Source organism: Strix aluco, chromosome Z, assembly GCF_031877795.1.
Source record: "Strix aluco isolate bStrAlu1 chromosome Z, bStrAlu1.hap1, whole genome shotgun sequence".
Lineage (NCBI taxonomy): Eukaryota > Metazoa > Chordata > Aves > Strigiformes > Strigidae > Strix > Strix aluco.
This window is the reverse complement of record NC_133971.1, coordinates 83221584-83241366: the sequence shown is the minus strand read 5'-3', so window position 1 is coordinate 83241366 and position 19783 is coordinate 83221584. Positions and strand designations below refer to the sequence as shown.

General features: G+C 42.0%; 1 protein-coding gene across 3 annotated transcripts in view; it reads right to left on the bottom strand.

The window, feature by feature from the left end:
- The window catches only part of MAP3K1 (mitogen-activated protein kinase kinase kinase 1), a 63515-nt gene extending 47657 nt beyond the window's left edge, over positions 1-15858 (bottom strand). Inside the window, exon 1 of one of the 3 annotated variants that reach the window (XM_074812539.1) lies at positions 15629-15858. In XM_074812539.1, coding sequence (XP_074668640.1) covers positions 15629-15636 — 8 coding nt within the window. In that variant the 5' untranslated portion in view covers positions 15637-15858. Of the gene's footprint in view, positions 1-14381; positions 14879-15628 lie in introns of those variants that run through there. The other 2 variants (XM_074812541.1, XM_074812538.1) reach the window with 2 other exon arrangements.
- Between the last annotated feature and the right edge of the window lie 3925 nt (positions 15859-19783).

Genomic DNA, 19783 nt, shown 5'->3' with positions numbered 1-19783 from the left:
CATTTAGCAAGAAAGCACCTCAAGCAAGTTATGTATTTTGAAAAAAGTAAGATTTTGCCATTATTATTCTCAGAAGATTCTTAACCACTTCCAACTTCAAATTAATAATGCAAACAATGCTTAGTATTGTGCACTCAATCCTAAAAAAGTCAGAATAAACCACATCGCTTTGAGCAAACGGGCTGATAAACATATTCTTCTGTTAATTTGTTCCCTCTACCAGCTTCAGAAAATGAGGGCATTGTATTTCTGAACAAGGTGAAATACTACCAGTGACCAATGTTCTGGATTGTTCCCCTCCCTGCCTTCACATTACAAATGCTTCACAAACCATACGGAAGTAACCATAGGAGCAATTCGGTTTTCTAAAAAAAAAACCAAGCCTCCCAAAGCTGTTACCAAATTCAGGCTTCTTATTTAAATAACTTATTCCATATTTCAGCTGCTTTTAAAATCCAACCTTCACTTTCTGCATAAGCAATTCTAATCAAAGAGGGCACACTAAAGAAAAAAGAACATTCACCTCCAGAAAACACATAAATATGAACAAGAGAGATTCAGAAGTATTAAATGAAAAAGAAATTCGAGTAACTTGAGTGGGGTTTTTTGTATGAACATTCAGACAGAAGTATATCAATCTAGAAAGCAGCAGTAGAAGACAAGAACGTGTTTTAAGACTCCAATATTAGAAAAAAAACCAGTGAATAAGCAATATGACAGTTACTTGGAAAGAAAGCCTATTAACGAGGAAAATGAAACTACAATGAATGAGAATCCAACTGGATAGGAAAAAAATTAAGAAGTTGCTAGCTAGTAGTTTTGGTATGGCTTATGACCTATTCAAGTACCAGCACGTACTTAAGGCACAGGTGAGGCTCAACTCACCTAACCCTTTTTTTATTTTTGGATTTGATGAGCACAACTCATGTCTGCTTGAACTGATTTCTGTACATCTCTGTACACTCAATTAGGTTAAAGTATCTTCACCCTATAAAAATCTAAACTTGCACTGCTCAGAAGTGTGTCTATCTTTGTGCCTTTATTTTTTTTCTTCTGTCTGAAGTTATTAGTTGCTCACTTCTTGCACTAGACTCATTAGACCAATATACAATTTTTAAACTGACTTAATTTATTTGCAAGCAGCCATAACTGTCTTACTCTAAGTGAAATGAAAGTGAAGAGCAAATTATCTTCAAGAACATTCATTCTTATTTGGAAAGATCAAATTGTTAGATCTGCCTTATAAAGCTTTCCTCCAAAAGTTTCACAGGTGTTTTTTACAGAAACAGTCATAAGTGAAATCTCAATAATTTGCATGTCATCCACTCTTCCACAATCCTTTAGAGGATATAAAATCAGAATCCATATAAAAATCAGTAGTAACCTAAAGCAGAGTTGTTGGGTTTGGCTTTTTTTGGGTTTTTTTTTTTTTTTTTTAAGCAACACATTTAAAGATAAGAAACATAAAACACACAAACTAGGACTGTGACCTGAAGTAGTAACACCTACTCTGTAGTGAAATAGTCATAAAAATGTGGGAAATAAGAGTGCAAGGTTTCACTGAGCAAACTTAAGGGAAATTATTCTTCTTCTTACAGAGGAAATATCTTTCACCCAAAGGAAGTCAGCAGCAACTGAATCTGAAGTAATTCTCTGTGGTGCTACCAAGAAAGCTTTTACCCAGCAGCTGTGCTTCAGCATATAAAAGGATAAAGCAGCAACAAACTAAACAGGTGATTGCAAAGCAGTCCTACCAACATGACAGCTCTACTATTTTATAGTTCCATTTGTGACCACCCTGCTGTGTTATGACTCCTCTGAATGGACCTTCAACCTTAGTTAAAAACAATTTACATTAACGTGACACAGGAAATCTATCCCAGAATTTGTCTGATTCATAATCCAATTTAATCTTCTCTACTTTCCTAACTCAATGTAAGTTTTACTTTGAAAGAATGAAAAAAGTGGGGAAAAAATGTTAACATGACATAGGAAATCTGTCCCAGAATTTGTCTGATTCATAATCCAATTTAATTTTCTCTTCTTTGTTAACTCAATGTAAGTTTTACTTCAAAAGAATGAAAAAAGTGGGGAAAATGTCCACACTATGTACAACTCTAGGTTAATAACATTGACACATATTAAGAGATTACAAAAGGAATCTTATGTCAAGTCAATGCGTGATCAGATGTCTTACAAGTTTAACTACAATCACTGAAACACATTTGCAATAAGTTGATTTTAAGGTCAATGAAAAACATACTATTCTGAAAAGACCTTTACAAGACAAGTGTCTACAAAAAGAAGATGTAAAAAGCATTTGTTCTAACACACAGATAAGTTCCTTATTAAATTTTAATAAAATATTCAAAGATTAAGCAAACATTTGTCATCACTAGATATGTCAGATTCATTTTACTTTTTACCATGAGGACTTGTATCACAGTAGCAGCCTGTCAAAAATGGGAAAGTAACTGAGAAAGCAGTCTCACTTTAAACAGTTAAGTGCTTTTCAAATCACTATGAAACTACATCACATCTATAAAAGATCAGAAACAAAAACTAGTTTCCAGGAAACACTGGTGGGACTACAGCTGGGGGAAAGTCTATATGTGAAACAAGTCATGCCCTTGTGTCCTACTAATGGACTGTTTATGGAAATACTCTTCTCAACAAGTTAATCTTATACTAGGTAGTGGAAGTGACCTGGCTGTTAACTAGAAGCTAAAGACTGATGTCACCCATTGAATTAATTGCTACACTAAACTGACAGGCAATCTGCAACTAAGGTGATGGAGCCCCAAGTCCATGCAGATGTCAGAAGGAAGATGCACCTTTGAAATAGAGTTGGAACAAGGCTGACTTCACCCTGGACTGCACAGGACCAGTGAAGAACACACTGACTCATAATCCTATCCTGGAAAACTAAAAGTATTTGCGTAGTCAGCTTCAATCATATGTCTAACAACAAATACTACATGAGCATTCAGATACAAGACCCAAACTGTATCTCTTTGAACATGGCAAACAGGGAAGGTCAACACTACCAGAAGACAGCCTTCCCATCTACTAGCTTAGTATGTCTGGGTTAAGCATTAGCCAGCCAGCCATGCATCTACACAGTCAGAAGCAAGTTGCTGTACAAATATGCAATAGCACAGTTCTCAATTCTTACACCCTGACTGCCCAGTTGAAGCTTCTCAAGGACTAATGTAGTTGAAAGAGTTAAACATTTTAAATCCTGTAATTATAGATTTTAGTGACTGCAAATAAGTATACAGTAACCCAACAAATCCTTAAAATCCTTATCAAAAGTCGCCAAGGTAAAAACCAGCTACACTAACCACTTCCCTTGTTAGAGCCAGCTTTATCCCCTCCCAGTTATAAAAACATGCCATTTATTTGAACATGGAAAGGGAGTAACAGTGCTAGACCCACATTGTGTCATTTCCCATTTCCTTTTAGGTATCAAAAATGCAGACCTTGTCACAATAAGGCTCGGAAATGCAATGAAGCAGACATTGGGCCTTCAGGAGAGCAAGTGAGACGTTGGTTCTCTAAAGTGGACTTAGGGGGGAAAACCAGCAAGTTCTACATAGTACTTTTTAATTTTTCAGAAGTGATTGTAAAGAAACCTGAGCAAAGATTGGACAGACTGACTGTTACTGACAAATGCCAAAGCCAATGCCAAAGCCTTGCCCAATTATAACTACAATAAAAACTTTGCATTTATGCCTACACACTAATAATTTGTGGTTTCAAGCAAATAAAAATAGTTTAAAAAAATTCTTTAGGGCAACATCCACAGGCCTGCTTTGTGCCTCCACAAAAATCATAGATTTATTTGTCATCATATTTGCTGCACAAGAAAGTGTTTTGAAATCCAGAGGCAGCAGTGTCTCCTCCCCAGCGATTAACTGAAAATACTTAAAGGAAAAAAGAGCCTGTCCTTAAGGTACCGATTCCCATAACACAAGCTGTGTTCTCCCCACAGAGGGGAGACAGAGCACAGCTGGTCCCAACTAGTATAACCAGTAGAGCTCTTTTGCATAGATGACATTTCACAGACATGAAAATGCTGCAGCTGCATAAATCAAGTCTTCCATCTGTTTTTGGCTTTGTTCCAATCCAGTTTGTGTACTTACTAGTTGTGTAAATCAGGGAGATGTGTAGCCCTTTTGGCTCTATAATCAGAGAAACTTAATGTACATTTTGTACCAATGGTAACCAGAGAAGGTAAATTTGTTCAGTACTCTTTCCCTCACAATCATTAATTGGAACAGAGCTGAACTGTTTCCCAGTAAGCCAGACACAGCAAACTGAGCATTTTTTCAAAATCTTATGGCTCCTTAAGTATAGCTATTTATAGTTAGAAAGGTCCTAGGTATATTAAATAAAAAAGGGAAAAAAAATCATATTCTTACTTTTGACAACTTTCACTGTTAGATTCTTTGAATCCGGGTTTTAATCATTATGAACTCACCATTTTTAGGTATTTCAAAAATCAGCATGTACCAAAACACTATCAGCATGGCCTAGGCAGAAGCAACCTAAGAGTGCTAAACATAAGTAAATTGAAATACACATTTCAATGTGGAGATTCTGTTAGAATCAGGAGGCCTCACAGTTTGTATCACATATTACACTACCAGATCTTGCATCCTTCTTTTTCCACAAGCTCTGTAGGCACCTGCTGCCTGAAGCAGAGAGACCTTATGAGTCCTATATCAAGTTTTATGTAGCTGAGGGCCACAAGACACAGCACTTACCTAGTCATTGAGAGTACAACAGGTAAGTGCTAGCATCACCCTGCTGCCAGTAGCTTGACAGAGTTGATGAGCAGAGAAGCTCCACTCAGAACCCTGCAAGAATCACACAACTCCAAGGTGGGCATGGTTGTAATTTGTGTCCCAGTTTTCCTCTGAATTGGGGTTCATTGAACAAAACCCTGATTACAGAAGTTGTACCTACTCAGTGATAAATCTTTCTTTATTTCAGCCTAAGGCACCAATATCACAAATGGGATAGATACACAAGAAGTGAACACTTGCTCACAAAGAATACCAGTAAAGCCTATAAGGCTCCACCATTGCATAAGGTGTTTTACTACAGGCTCACTTACAAGATTAAAACCTGTATTTTTGTCTAAGTCCCAGCTATTTATGGTTATTTAGGTCTCAACTACTTACGCACATGCGAGTACTTTAAAGGCGTTAGAAACTCATAGAGCTAAGTTGCTGCTTGGAAAGAAATACTTCTAAAAAAGTTATTTGTCAATTTGGAAAGAGTCAGAGACCCATTCTGATGAAGCTCTTGAAGAACTTTGCCTATGTGGTAGAAGCTGGCAGATCTCCTACCACTTCCCCTTGCTAGCTCCTCGGCAGTCCACCCTGTGGGCTAAAGGGAAGCCAAAAGCCTAAAAATTCTGGCTGTGCTCTCCCCTGCAGTCTTGATTCCCAGGGTCTAGAAGCGGCCTGCCCTGGCACTGGACCTATATTACCATTTGCATTCAATTTTAAAATACAGGAATGTAATTCATACATAGCTGATTTCAAAATACCAAAGCAATTGTCCTTCCCCACTTGGCTTTGCTGGGCATCCTCACTAGTGGCAGAATGATATAATACTGCCACAAACATGCAGCTCAGAGCAGGTCAAAACAAGCAAACAGTAGATCATACTAATTTTCTGCTGAGGTACTAAGGGGAATTATATACTTTGGCATATTTACCAGGACAAGATAGTTTACCATTGCACCTGAACATGCTGGAACTTAACCACATGCTTAAAAGACAAAACTGAAGATACAGTAGCACTGGTCCTCTTAACATATGTACATGTAACTTTCTAAAGAGCTAATCTATACTTCAAAATTTTCAGTGTTAGTAACAATTTCAAGACCAAGTATAATTATAGTCCAAACAAGTTTAGAAAGATTAACATTAAACTGTTTCATTAGTTTAATATCATAAATTACAGAAATTAGGGGAAGGATTTGGTTAAAGAGAGTACCTTTCTGAGAAATGCCAGAGTTTTCACAAAGGTTTGTGATGTTATTAGTAAACTTATGTAAGGTATCCCAAGAGCAACACCCAAGGAAAGTTACTGACCCTGATGTATCTGGTAGAGACAGTAAACATTTGAATGAGATGTCATCAAGACCTTTCTCATGGACATCTCGTAGGACAACCTTCAGCTCAAAGCCTTCCAGCAATTTTTGTTTTGTTTTGGTTTTTTTTTTTTTTTCCTTCAGAAAGGGAAGTTCAGCTTCTACTGTAGAAAAGAAACAGAATTTGTAGGAAAATCTGCAGACCGCAGTCTACAAACCCTGACTTCTATTGTGGACAGAAAAAAACTTGGCCTGAAATTATGAGCACCCTAGGTACAAGGAAACACTTCACATTTGTTTATTTTACTGATTTGCTGCTTTCTAACCCTTTCCCCCACGTTTTCCATTCCCAAGAGTTACTTGGACCCATCTGGCTTTGAAGTACCTAACCAAGGAAAAAGCTTTCTTTTTAAGAATTGAATCCTTCACTACCAACAATATAGTTGAAATGAGTGACAAAAGTAACGATTTTGAATGGAGGCATACTGACCTGCAGCAGCAGCTGAAAGCAATGATCAGGCATTACACCACAGTAACCCACTACAGCAATTCTAAGTTGCCCTGTATCACCTAAGCCAAACAGTTTGCCAATTGTTAATATTTCTCCTCGCTCAGCTTGCTAAGCATATCAGTGTATGTTGGTTTACGATACTGAACACATCCTTACATGAAAGCACCTTACAGCTTTGCACAGATGGAAGACATCTTAGCTTAATCCAAAATATTTTATTACTCAGTTCCCTGATGGCGATTACCTGCCTGCTTCCCACAAAAAAATGCAGTCTGTCAGTCTGCATTTCAATTTTCACAGTGAGCGAAACCAAAAAGATCAGTCATCCAATACTTTCTGTACCAGTTTGGCACAGTGCACTTCTAAAATGACAGCCCTAAAGACTATCTGCATTGCTCTTTGCCAGAGATCTGCATGGCTTAAGGAGTTTCATTTCATGCCTTCTTGTACACAAGGCTAGGGTGGGGAAGGAGCTCCTTCTCCTTCCTCTTCCTGCAGTACTGGCTTAAAACAAATACAGAGAACAATCTGCATGTCTTTTAAGACCTCTTCCCCACATACCCCTGCTCTTCCTCCCAAGGGCCTCTGGGAGGGATAAGAAACATGCAGTTGCAACTCAGAGTAAATTCTTGTCAGGGGAAGAAACTGGAACTCTCAGTTAATTTTAAGAAGATGTTTGAAGAAGGTGTTAACAAGCCTGTGTGGAACAGAACGTACCAGTGCAGGAGATCCTGGACCTAACCTTGGAGGTTCAAAGAGAAAGCTAGTTCTGTTGGTTACAGTGACCTTGCCAGAAGCCGCCACTGCAGGACAGCCAGAGAGCCTGGCTGCCTTTGCTAGGTAGCATAGAACTAGTTTCCACACCTACCATGGAATACATACTAGAAACCCCAGTGCCCTGGTGCTTCCTACAAGCTGGGACATCCAATGTGCCTGCAGAGATCAGGAAGCCTACTGTAGCGAGCTGTTCATTACAAATTAAATGCAGAACTTCGTTAAAAACCCAACAAATTAATCTCTGTTCTATATTTACAGAAGAGCTCATTTTCTGGAACTATATGCAGACATTACTGAAATAACTTTAAAATAAACTTGTGCATACTAATACAGTTTTAAGAGAAACTCCATCCAGCTTCCCTCCATTTAAAACCAGCTGCTTACATTTCCATTTCAAGTCTGAACTGCCTAAGACCTTTACCACAACTATCGAGTCATCACTTACGTTTTATTTATACGAATAATCCAACAAAATTAATAGGCAATACAGATCCTTAACATGGGAGATCCTTTCCAAATTTTTAAGAACACATTAGCACTGTTTTAGTGAGCTTCCATGCTAGTCATAACTGCAGTATTTTTCTTACATTAAGCAAACAAGTCTTTAGTCATAGGCTAAGCATCTGTAGAGACATTTACTTTAGTAAAATAAGAAAAATTTCAGATGTATTTTATGGGAACATTTAAGATACTGATTACATATCTGGTGGCAAAGTTAAAACTTGCAACAAGAGAAAAAAATTGAAAGGAATGTTAGTATCATACCTGGCAACTCCACAGTCTAAAAACATTAAAGTAGTAAAAATAAGAGTGCAAAGTACTGATAAACTGAGAAAACTGTCACTGACTACACATGGATTTTCAAAGTACATATTCAGCACCTAGAAATTAAGGTACTCGTAATTTAATAGAATATTGTCTTAACCACAGCAGTAACGAAACACTTGCCTGCTAGAGTGTATTAATCTACAAGGTCAACAAACTCTACATGAACTGCAAACTGGAGGTCACTGCAAGTTTCACCACACATTTCAGATATTTGCATTCTGTATGCCTCTCCAGATGCAGAACAGTTAAATATTACCTGAAGGTAATGGGGAGACCCTATTATCCACTGAGCTTTGAAGCTTCCCTTTTACGGAAGATGAAAAATTACCAAAATAAAATTATGCAGGCATTTATTGGCAGTAGAATGGGAGGTAACATGGACAATTTGTTTAAAAAACCAAAACTGTTTCTCAATTTGGTATTACTGCAAATTCCTTTTTTTTCTTTAACATTTAAAATATTTACACTAAGCCCTTTCAGTATCTGAAAGAAACAATCCTGAAGATACAAGCATGGCAGTCATACAGGAAATATAAAAAATCCTCAGAGTGTAAGAGGGTATTTTGAGAGAAATAATTAGTGAAATGAAATGCACATCCATGGGCCAAAACAAAGAGTATTAGTTGCATACCTTTGAGGGTTAACTACCAGCTCACAAAAGGACCTGATCATCATGGCTGACAGCTGAGCAAAGACTCATTTCAGTTTGCTCAAAAGCAAGATGACTGGATGCTCAAGAAGAGGACAGAAAAGAGCTCAGAAAACAAGACATCAGATGTAGTCAGACATCAGTGTGGTCTAGAAGATGCAACTCATTTTTCCAGCACTCTACTCCCACCTACCACAGTGACCCTGGGTAAATTACAAGGAACTGCAGTATCAACAGCAGTGTGAAATCTATTGGAGTAATACTAGGGAAGAATTGAAGTCACCTGGCACAATAAGTATATTAGCAGCCATTCCACTACAAATCAGAGTATTAGGATAAGAGAGATAAGAACAAACAGTATTATATTATATTTCCATGAATTATGTGAATAGTTTATACTTCAAGGACACAAAAGAACTATAAGGAGACAGTGTGAAACAAAGGTAGACTGGAATTGCAGTTTAATCTCAGAGAAACTCGATGACATTCTAAATTTAAAGAAAAGGAAAAAAAACACTTTTTGCAAACACCTTCAAATCCTTAGTCATCAGATGTTGAAAGCACTATCAAAGAATTGGGACTTTTCTGAGCAAAACTGAGAGGGAGTGATGGCTCTATCAGCTTTTATTAAGACAATTTGAAAAGTATTTCATCAGTTTCCAGACAGAAGGTAAACAATTCCCTATTTCAAATGAGTCTTAAGTATCAAGTAAATAGAGCTGCTGTTTTTTCAGGACATTTTTCAGTCAAGATCCAACAAAACTGATCTTAAAAAAAAAAGTCACACACACAAAAAAGCCCCCCACAAAAAACCAAAACCCAACCAAAACCAAAAAATCCCCCAAACCAAGAAACAAACAAAAAACCCCAAAGCCCCAAACATACCTTATAGGAAAAAAAATAATCAAGACTATTCACCACCGAGCAGGATTCTCCGGTTCTGCAGTGTGGTGAGGCAGGAAATCAGAAGCGTCCTGCAGGCAACACACTCAGCCTCCGGGTAAAGATTAAAAAGAGAGGGAAGCAATAGAAAGCAACTTTGCACTTAACCACGTTGTCCTAGTCACCTAGACAAGTAATGAAGCCCTGTTAAAGGCTTTCTATCCACTTTGCCTCAAGCGAAAGAATGAACTGTAATTCTAGAGTTTTAAGTAAGAGCAGAGGAGATAAAAAGTAAAATAAGACAAGCCTTGCGTCTTTGTAGAGAATCCTCAGAGAACACCGAGATTAGCATTAGAAACTCAGAACTCAAACCAGATACCTTCTCTTATCACCACTGCTGCTGAAAACTAGCTTTACAAGTTTGTTTAAAGAACAACTACATGGCAATGTATAATTTCTATTTTAAACAAGCTTAAGCCGAGTTTCACCAATACTGGAAGCCAGTGAAAGCCAACAGAAGCATTCCCACAGTCACCCCACCCCCAGCCACTTGTTTCCACTCCTGCCTCATCCTCCCCTGCACCAGGATAAACTTTTGCACAGCTACCTTTCTTTACTCCAAATGACAACAAATGCATTAGCACCCTAAAAGATCTCGTGAAGTTCAAACCCATCATATAGAAGAAAAACCTGATCTTCGAATCTTGTACTCTACACGTTCGACCTTTGGGTAAGGCACAATTGCACACAGGTATTGCACTGAGCAGTACTGGGACTACTGAGTGACAGTGGAGACCAAACCTTTAGTATCACTAAATCCAATCAGACAGAAAGCTCCAGATTAGTTAGCTACAATCTATTTACTTTGCATAGGAACAAAGAAACTGCCATACCAGATCAGACCATTTAAGCAGAACCCTACCACTTGCAATAACTAAGAGTGATAAAAATCAGACACAGTAGAGGGTGACCCTCTTCCAAAAGTACTCTCAAGCCACAGAGCACAGAATAGGTAGGAAGTGAATTTTCTCTCACAGTAGTATCCAGCTCAAACTGGAAGAAGAAAATTTGGTGGCTTATTTAAGCAGCCAGTTAAAAATATCCAGCATTATGCACTCGGTTAAAACACATAAAATTGTATTTTACCTTAGCTAAGAATAGCCAAGGTCAATCATAAGCTATCTTTTTTATCTTAACTACATTTTGACAACATGAACAGAGAAAGTTACCATCATTTAAGTGAAAAAAAAAAAAAAAGAGCAAGTCAAACCTTGGCCACACACACTGTGCTTTCACTGTACCGGCTCTCCCTCTATTCCTACTCCACTGCCCAGTCTAGTGCTCTGTTAAAACATTTATGCCTTCCTTTGAAAGTCAAAGGTGCTACAAATTAATAAGCAGAGCTGAAACTGATGAGCTTTTACTAGTACACTTGTACATACAGTCAAAACTCCAATCTCACAGCGTGTCTTTGGTGTCTCTAGCAGGCGTCAAACAGCAACTGCAGAAAACACAGTATAAATATCTACAAAGGTTGTCTTGCAGCTGAACTATCTGATCTATGCCATATCTAGCATATACATTTCCAAATTCAAACAATTTTCACACAAGTCACATAGTACATGGTTACTGTATGCAGAGGAGATGAATTACAGCATTTCCTGCTTTTCATGTTTATAAAAACACAGTTATGGTAGTATAACTAATCCTATACTAGGGCATGTAATAAGTCATCTACATCAATTTCAGACACAAATAAACATCACTTAAAGGGTCTGAATGTTTTAAAAGAACATTGTTAAGGTCACAGAGAAGGAGCTACATTTCGCCTTCATGAATTTCCCTCAAGTTACAATAAATGATATTGTAGTTATTATTGAACTCACTGTTTGGATCTTTTTATATAAACCAAATCAACTGTCAGTATAGATATGGGATAACAGATTTGAAGCGCTTTATGTTGAAGATGCATTTCCTAGTAAAACAACTCCCTCCTCCTCCTCGTGATTTAAAAAGCTTACAACATTCACAGCTTTTAGTGAAAAAGTTTCCTCTACTGCTGTGACAAGCAGAATGCTTGAGAGATTAAAGAAAAAAAGGTAATATTTACATTTAGGACTTAACAGCAGAGTCAATTTCCCTCCTCAGCTTCATTCTGAGGCTCATGCAGGTCTCCCAGCATATTTAAAAAGAAAGTAACTGTAATACCAAAGAGACTGATAGGGGGACTTTGGAGCAAGCACAGTATCTTTTAACTAACAGTAGATCCTTACAGGGAAGTACAACTACTGCATTTAAAAACAAAACAGAATACATTATTTAGATTATGTCCTTCAGTTTGCCTCTTAATAGATGTCTGGGCAACAGCTGCATGCACAAATTTAATGTGTGATACGCTGTTACTCACAAATTAACCCCCCTCCTTTGGCTAGAACAAGTCAATTAGTATTATTATAAGGGCAGAAAGATGTTCTAAATTCTTGATATGGCCTGACAAATTAAGTACTTTATCTAACATCTGTTTACTGGTAACACGACAGAGAATTACTGCGATACTCTACATGAGCATTTATAGGTCATTTCTGAAGAACAATCACTATTAATGTTGCCATGTATTTTCAACTGTACTTATGATAAATTCAAAGTAGACCATCTCACTAAAATACTAAAGAGAAAGGCACTTGGCATTCAGTATTTTCTATGATTTGTTAACATTCCTAGTCAAATGTCAAAGAGCATTTAGGAGAAGGGTTTTAACTTGTACACAGACTCAACACACTGTCTTGTCCAAATGCAGGTACTTTAAGCAAAACTGTCCATGTGAAAGGAAAAAATTCCACAGCTGCTCTGTCATTGCTGCTGTGGGACTGATAGCAAGGAGGGACTCCATGTTTCAGCATAGATATACTGACCTTCCTTAACCTCTAATATCAAGCCTAACTCCCACTTGCTATCACCATAAGACTCCAAGTTGTTTTAAACATGTTCTGACAGTGATTCTTCATTTTCCTTGAAAGCCATGAAATTGTTTACAATCATATTACGAGATACAGTACATTATAATTTCATTACTTGATAGCAACAAAGATGGTACTAAGAGTCATAAAAAGACAAGTTACTTGCTAAAATTCATACATTATTCCCCCCCACAAACACCGAAGATTTCCCACTAATCCTTCTGTAAGTACAGAGGCATTTCTTACCTGTTACAACCACACCATATTAAGTATTTTTACACTGCCCTAGAAATATACCAAAATCTGAATCACTGAGAATTCTATAAACAGGACATCGGTCTAGAAAACAGTTATTATAGCAGTCCCAAGATAAGTGAACCTTTAAAAATATACTTGAGGTTTAACTGACATAAGACATAACTGAAAAGAATACAAGAGTCATGTGTCCAACCTGAAACTAGATTTCTTATGAGGTTTAAATAATTAGCCAAGCAAACTGTAAGGCAGCATTAAAATAGGTCCTCGGATGTTAATACTAAGTCCTTAAACTACACACTCCACATCATATATGGATTTCTTGTAAGGTTTTATGACATTGTCAACTTCACATCTGAATTACTCTGTCACTACCGTAGTGCCTTCCCACACACAGACCGCTCTGAAGTACTTAAGCTGCTTCACCACCAGCATGAGTTTGCTCTCATCCTATTTGAATTCTACACCTGTCAAATAGGCAGAATATGGGCAACTCTATAAAAACTTAAGAAAATGGATTTATCAAATAATGCATACAGAAGGTAAATATGAACTAAACCCACTTGGGCACTAAATTAAACCACTGAGAGGTATCACCTAGACGAAACCACCACAAACTTACTTTCTCTTGGGAAAAGAGAGAGGGCATTATGTTCGAAAGCCTTCCTCACCTTACCAAGAAATAAATAAATCAGTTCTGCAATATCACGATGCCGTAAACTGAAATTAGACTTCGGAGAAGTCCTTTTTCAGTTTTGTGCAGCGAACTGCTAGGAGAGCGCGGGGGGCGGTCAGGTGCTCGGTGAGCGCCCGAAGCAGCAGCACAGCCGCCGCCCGAACGGTGGGCAGCCCGCGCCCTGCCCGGCGCCGCTCGCCCCCGAGCCCCGGCGGCTGACACACCCGGCCCCGGCCGCGGCCGCCGCCACCCCGGGCTCACACTTCAAAGCCTTTCGGCACTGCGGCAGAAGTCAAACACAAAAGCACCCCCACAAACACGCCCGCCGCCTCCCGCGGCTCGGCTCCCGCACTCCTCCGGCGCCGGCTACCGGGCCCCGCGCCGCTGACAGCTGCGGCCAGCGGGGCGGCCCGGCCCGGTCCGACCGCCACCCCTCGCCTCGCCTCCCCTCCCTCAGCCACGCACCAGGTGCCCCCGCGCCGCGGGGGAAGGCGCCGGGCGAGGACCGTCCGCCGCGCCCCAGCCCTGCACTCCCTCCCGCGGGCAGCTCCCGCCGCCCCCGCATCCGCTGCCAGCCCGCGGCCAGGCGGCGCCCGGGGGCGCGGGGGGGGGGGGGGGGGGAGGGAACGGGGCGCCGCAGCGCACCCCGAGCCCTTCCCGCGGGAACAGCCCCGCCGCTGTCACCCGCCGCCGCCCGGGGCCGAGCCCTGCCCACCCACCCCCCGGCGCCCCCTCACCTCGCGGGGTGGGACGGCTCCATCCTCCGCCCCGCTGCGGGGTCGGTCCCCGTCGGGCTCCCCACCGGCAGCGGCTCCAGGAGCTCGGCGCAGCGGCTGGGGGAGGCAGTCGGGCTGGCGGGGCTGGAGCGCGGCGGCCCAGGCAGGTAGTGGAGCAGCAGCGTCTCAGGGGGCTCCGGCGAGGAGGAGGAGGAGGAGGAGGAGGCGGCGGCGGCCGGGGCGGCGGCGAGGAAGAGGGGCGCCTCGGGCAGCCGGTCCAGCTCCACGCTCCGCACTTTGCGCAGCTGCTTCCGCCTCCAGTCAGAGCGCTGCTCCCGGCAGCCGCCGCCCGCCTCCCGCGGGAGCCCCCCGCCGCTCCCCGCGACGCTCCCCGCAACCGCGCCGCCCTTCAAGCTCCCGCAGGCGGCGGCGGCGGCCGCCTCCCCGCCGCTGCCCGAGGATAGTCCCGACGACGAGGTGCGATTCCCCGCCGCCGCCGCCATTTTCTCTGGCGGGTCACATCGGGCTCCCGAGGACCGGGGGGAGACAGCGCTCCGACTCGCTGCGGAAACAGCGCTGCCTGCGCAAACGGCGTAGGGAAGGGGGCGGGACGCGGGTGCGGATTGGTGGCGGCGGGTGGCGCGGGGCGGGGCAGCCGCCGGTAGGTGCAGCCGCCGGTAGGTGCAGCGGGGCGGGGCCGCGCGGCGCCCCACCCCTCCCCGCCCGCCCCCGCGCAGGTGTTGGCCGTCGGAGGGAGTCGCGCCCGCTGCCGTGCGCCACGCCCGCTCGTCGGGGGCAGGGCCCGGCCCGCGCCCGCGGACCGACGGGACGGGACGGGACAGGACAGGACAGGACAGGACAGGACGGGCCGTGCCGTGCCGTGCCGTGCCGTGCCGTGCCGTGCCGTGCCGTGCCCGAGAGCCGGCAGAGGCGCCGGGCGGGGAGGACGTGCCCGCCCCCACGCGGCCCTTCCCACGTGTGGGAGAGCGCCGGGGGCTCCGGCGGCCCCGGGGCGGGGGGCGGCGGCGCGGGCCAGCCGCCGCCCTGTGGGGAGCTGAGGCGCGGGGAAGCTCTTCCCGAAACTCGGGGCCGGCTCCGGGCGGCGCCGCGCCCCGGCCGTGTGCGCCCTCTCCCCAGCACCCCCGCAACCTCCCCAGGCGACGTCCTCCCCGGGAGCCGGCCGAGGAGCGAGGAGGCAGTGGAATGCCTGCGGTGCCTTGCTGCGCTGCGGCGGCCCGCCGGGAAATCGCTGCTGTGCCCGAGCTTACCTGCTCATTCCTCTGCGGGGGCAGCACGAAATTCAGTGCGCATCCTTGCTTGCAGCCTTCCGCGTCCTTCTCTGGGCTGCCCTCACTTGGCAGGCGCCGCCTCACCCGTCCTCAGATACTTTTCCATGTCTGTAACTGCCCAGAAGCGTTAATGTCTCGTCGGAGCACACTCGTTTCCCCACGCGTGTACGTGTGCACATCTAGTTCAGAACAGCTGCGGCTGTTTCCCAACAGACTGGGAGAGAGAAGAAAGACAGGAGACTCGTCACATGACCCGAACCTTGGGGAGGGCCAAGTAAAATTTTCTCTTGGTCTAGGTTTCCACTCGACCTCAGTTGGGTGGTTTTGCTTTCAACCTCCGAGCTGCGGAGAGGGAACTTGTAGTTTTGCAAGAGCAAAAGGGCGTACACTGCTGTCAGAAAGATGCCGTTAAACAAACCTACCTGTTGGAATGCTGACTTAAACTGAGGTGAGGAAAGGAAAACTAAATGTCATACTGCATACCAGGTTGTTTTCAGGACGGTGTAATTTTGGATACAGTAGAAGTCACTCAAGTCAAAGCACTTTTCTTTAGCTGAATATCTTGGGCTTATTCCTCAGAATTTGCTATTCCCCAAGTGTAACATTAACTAAGCACCTTGGCAATGATTATTAGTATGGTCACTTTGCTGGGATCACTGCTTTGATCGGAAGCACTAGTTGACTGAGAAGTACCTCCTAACAAAAGCAGATTCTTTCTTGCCTTACATATGTGATCAGATGCTGACCTAGATGTAGAGTCTTTGCTGAAGGGTGTGACGAGCAGATTAGAAGAGATCTTTCCCTCTAGACTTGCAAGAGCAAAAACCGGAGGAGACTATAGTCCATGTAACTCCAGAATAGAATCAGTATGTGCATGGCCTCAAGGTCACACTGAGTGAATCCCTTAGGTGGTCTGTCAAGATGTCATGCTGTAACTACCCTTATGAAGGTTTTTCAGTGAGGGATGCTGTGAGAAAGTCAGTAGTGTTCATTGTCATCTTGTAAGTAGGGTACCTTTGGGATAAGCAGTTCATCTAAATATCCTCTTGTACAACTCAGGGATGTACATTTAAAAAGAAATTAATTCTGAATTTCACAAAGATAGAATTTGACACTTATTTAAAGCCTCTACTATAAATTAGGGACAGTTTTCTGGAAGATTCCTAAACCAAGCCTTATTGTCAAGTATGTTACTAAATGCAGGGAAGAACAGAGCAAAGTATGTGTAGAAGCAGCATGAGATTAGTTTCCTGCAAATTCTGAAGCAGATGGTTGAAATGAACTCAAATTATTACCAGTTGTTGGCAGTGTAACATGCACGTACACAGTATCCTCTAGTCTTCGGTAGGAAAAAAACCCAACAAACAGTGCACTGTTATATCTTTTCAAATATTCCTCTCTGCCATTCACAGAAAAAACCCAAACCAAACCAAACCAAACCAAACCAAACAACCCTATGCTTTTAAAGTATTCTAAACAGAAAAAGAAAACAGCTTTAGGAATTTAGTAAACACTGGTCACACAGAGGAGGAATACAGCTTTGAATAGCAGCTGGTTAGAAAAGAATACAGAGAAGAAAAAGCAAACCTCTAATAAAAGTAAATCTAGGAGATAAGAGTGCATATGCATCCTTTCATATGTAGAGTCCTAGGGGACACTTCTCTCAGAGTGCCAAGGCTCCAAGAAGGCTTAAAGGAGAAAGAAACTTGGGAAATTCAAGGCAAAATGTCAGAGTGGCAATGGGGTAATGAGGAATATGCATGTGCACTGAGGTGAAATGCTTTCTGGAAAGCGGTAAGAACAGGGCAAAACGTGAAATCCAAGGAGTGGGAGGCACCAGTGTAAGACATAATTAAGTGTGGATAAGTGCTGTCACCATCCCTGTTAAGGCATGACTTTGTCTTTTGAGTAAGGGCAGCACTATCAAGACTTTGAATTACTTTTGGATAAGATGGAAAGTGGAAACACCTCACTAGTCATTAAAGAATATATGGCATGCCTTATAAGGGCTGTTTATCCCAATGTCTGACTATAATAAATTACATTTTGACTATGATCATAATATTCACCTTATTGTTTCAAATGGATGTTTCTCCACTCTGCCTTGACCAGGGCTGCACGGTGGCAAATGAGAAAACACCTGCCACGCCTCACTCCAGAACGCTAGGTAATGCAATGCCTGTATGTAACATCATAGATTTATGCACAATATAGCAGGTCTATTAGAAGTATTAAATTCTGAAATCAGTAATTGAATCATTTTGCACTTAATCTGTGTGAGTTGATCTGATTGTAAAAAGCGTAAAATTTACTGAAGAGGTCTGAAGGATACTGTTACCTCTTGCACAGATTATTTCTCAGCCTATCTAAAATAAAGCTCTGGAGGGTAAGATGAGACTTTTAGCAGTTTTCAGTGGGCCTGTTTCCCCTAAGTCGTAAGTAGCAGCACCCAGGGTTTGTTATGAAACAGAAGCCTTTGGCCTCAAATTAGCATCGTGCAACATTTGGAACATCAACTGTTGTACACAAAGAAACTTCTGTTTGGGAACACACTAAGTTTTTGCAAGCCAAGGAGTTTCCTTGTTGCACAAAACCTGTAACAGTGTCATGAATAACCAACAATTTTCAACATGCAAGAGATAGGAATCTGCCGTGCCCCTGAATGCATAACCTAGGCATCATCATCCACAAACAGAATCAATATGAGTGATAATAAAGTCCATAGTTTCTGGTCTTGACTAAACATGCAAAAAGTGATTTAGTACTGTATACAAACTAGATTCTCCACATCTTGTTCTTCTAAGTAGACTTATCCCCACATTGATCTTCCATTAATTCTTTCCATTGTGAGAAGGGGAAAACAAACCTGTTCCTAAGCCATAATCCTTTCCTGTTTACTCCTCTCTGTAATGGAGAAGTCAAGTAACTAAAAGAGGATGTAGAGTCTGGGTCCTTTTCATACTTTTTTCCTAGGACCTGCTGAAAATCTGCTGCTGTCTCTGTTGCCTGTAGAAATACTTTGCCATCTTGCTGATGCCCAGTTCCTACTTCATAGCATAACAAGTGTGCCTCTTAGAAGAAATTCCACCTCAGAAAATCAGGATGCCCTATCACTTTTCAGGAGAGAGAAAGCCAGGTAAAACCAGAATCTCTTACAGGGAATTCTGTGGGTTTAGTTCAGACACTGGGAATGTCTGGTCTCACTGTTATTTTAGGTGTTTTTTCTTGCTGGTTTACCTATTAATTTCAGCACTGATTTCCATGGGAAATGTTTTTAAAGATTTCTTCCCTCACATTTCAGTTCACACAGAACTGAACTTTTGTTAAAAATGTATTTTGGATCCACAAAATTTAAGATTATCTTGACGTAGGTGTCAGACACATTATATAAGAGCTGTTCTTAAACCTTCTTCTTCTGCCAAAGCACATAATAACAGTTCTCTCTTTTTTTTTTTTTTTTTTTTTAAGGACTAACAATACTGATGTTTCTTTTAACAGCCCTGCACTGTCTAGTCACATATATCACAGTTATCAGTTTTCTTCCTGTAGCATCTACTCATGAACTGGGAAATCTTTTGGTCTATTCACCATATGATCCAAAGCAAAAAGGTGATCTGTTCCCAAAGAGTTTGCAGTTTAAGTATGAAAGACAGACAAGGACAGAGTGATCAGCAAGCTAGATTTCAGTCCTTGTGTAGCTGAAGTCTATCTGCTGCCTTGATTTTTTTTGTCACTAGTTTGTACATCTTGCATTAACTACTAAAAGAAGTTCAGTTTATGACCTCAGGTAGTCTTTAAAATAGTGATACTTTGATGTCTAATTTGAATATTCTTCCTGGCTGTGCTACAGAGGATTTTTCTGACCTCAGATAAGTCACCATCCTTTCACGTCTCAAATTTTTTCCAACTGTAACTGGGTAACAAATATATTTACCTACCTCGGGCCTGACACCAGGCTGAGGGATTTAATATTATTGAGTTTCCAGGTGCTTCCTTGCTCAAAGGAAGTGTAGTAATGAAGTGAGCAAGACCTGTTAAAGCTCTTCTCATACATCACTTATGAAGAGTTACCAAAATTATTGCAGCCGTCAGCTCTTTTTCTTATATTCTTCCAGATTGCTAAATTCACAACAT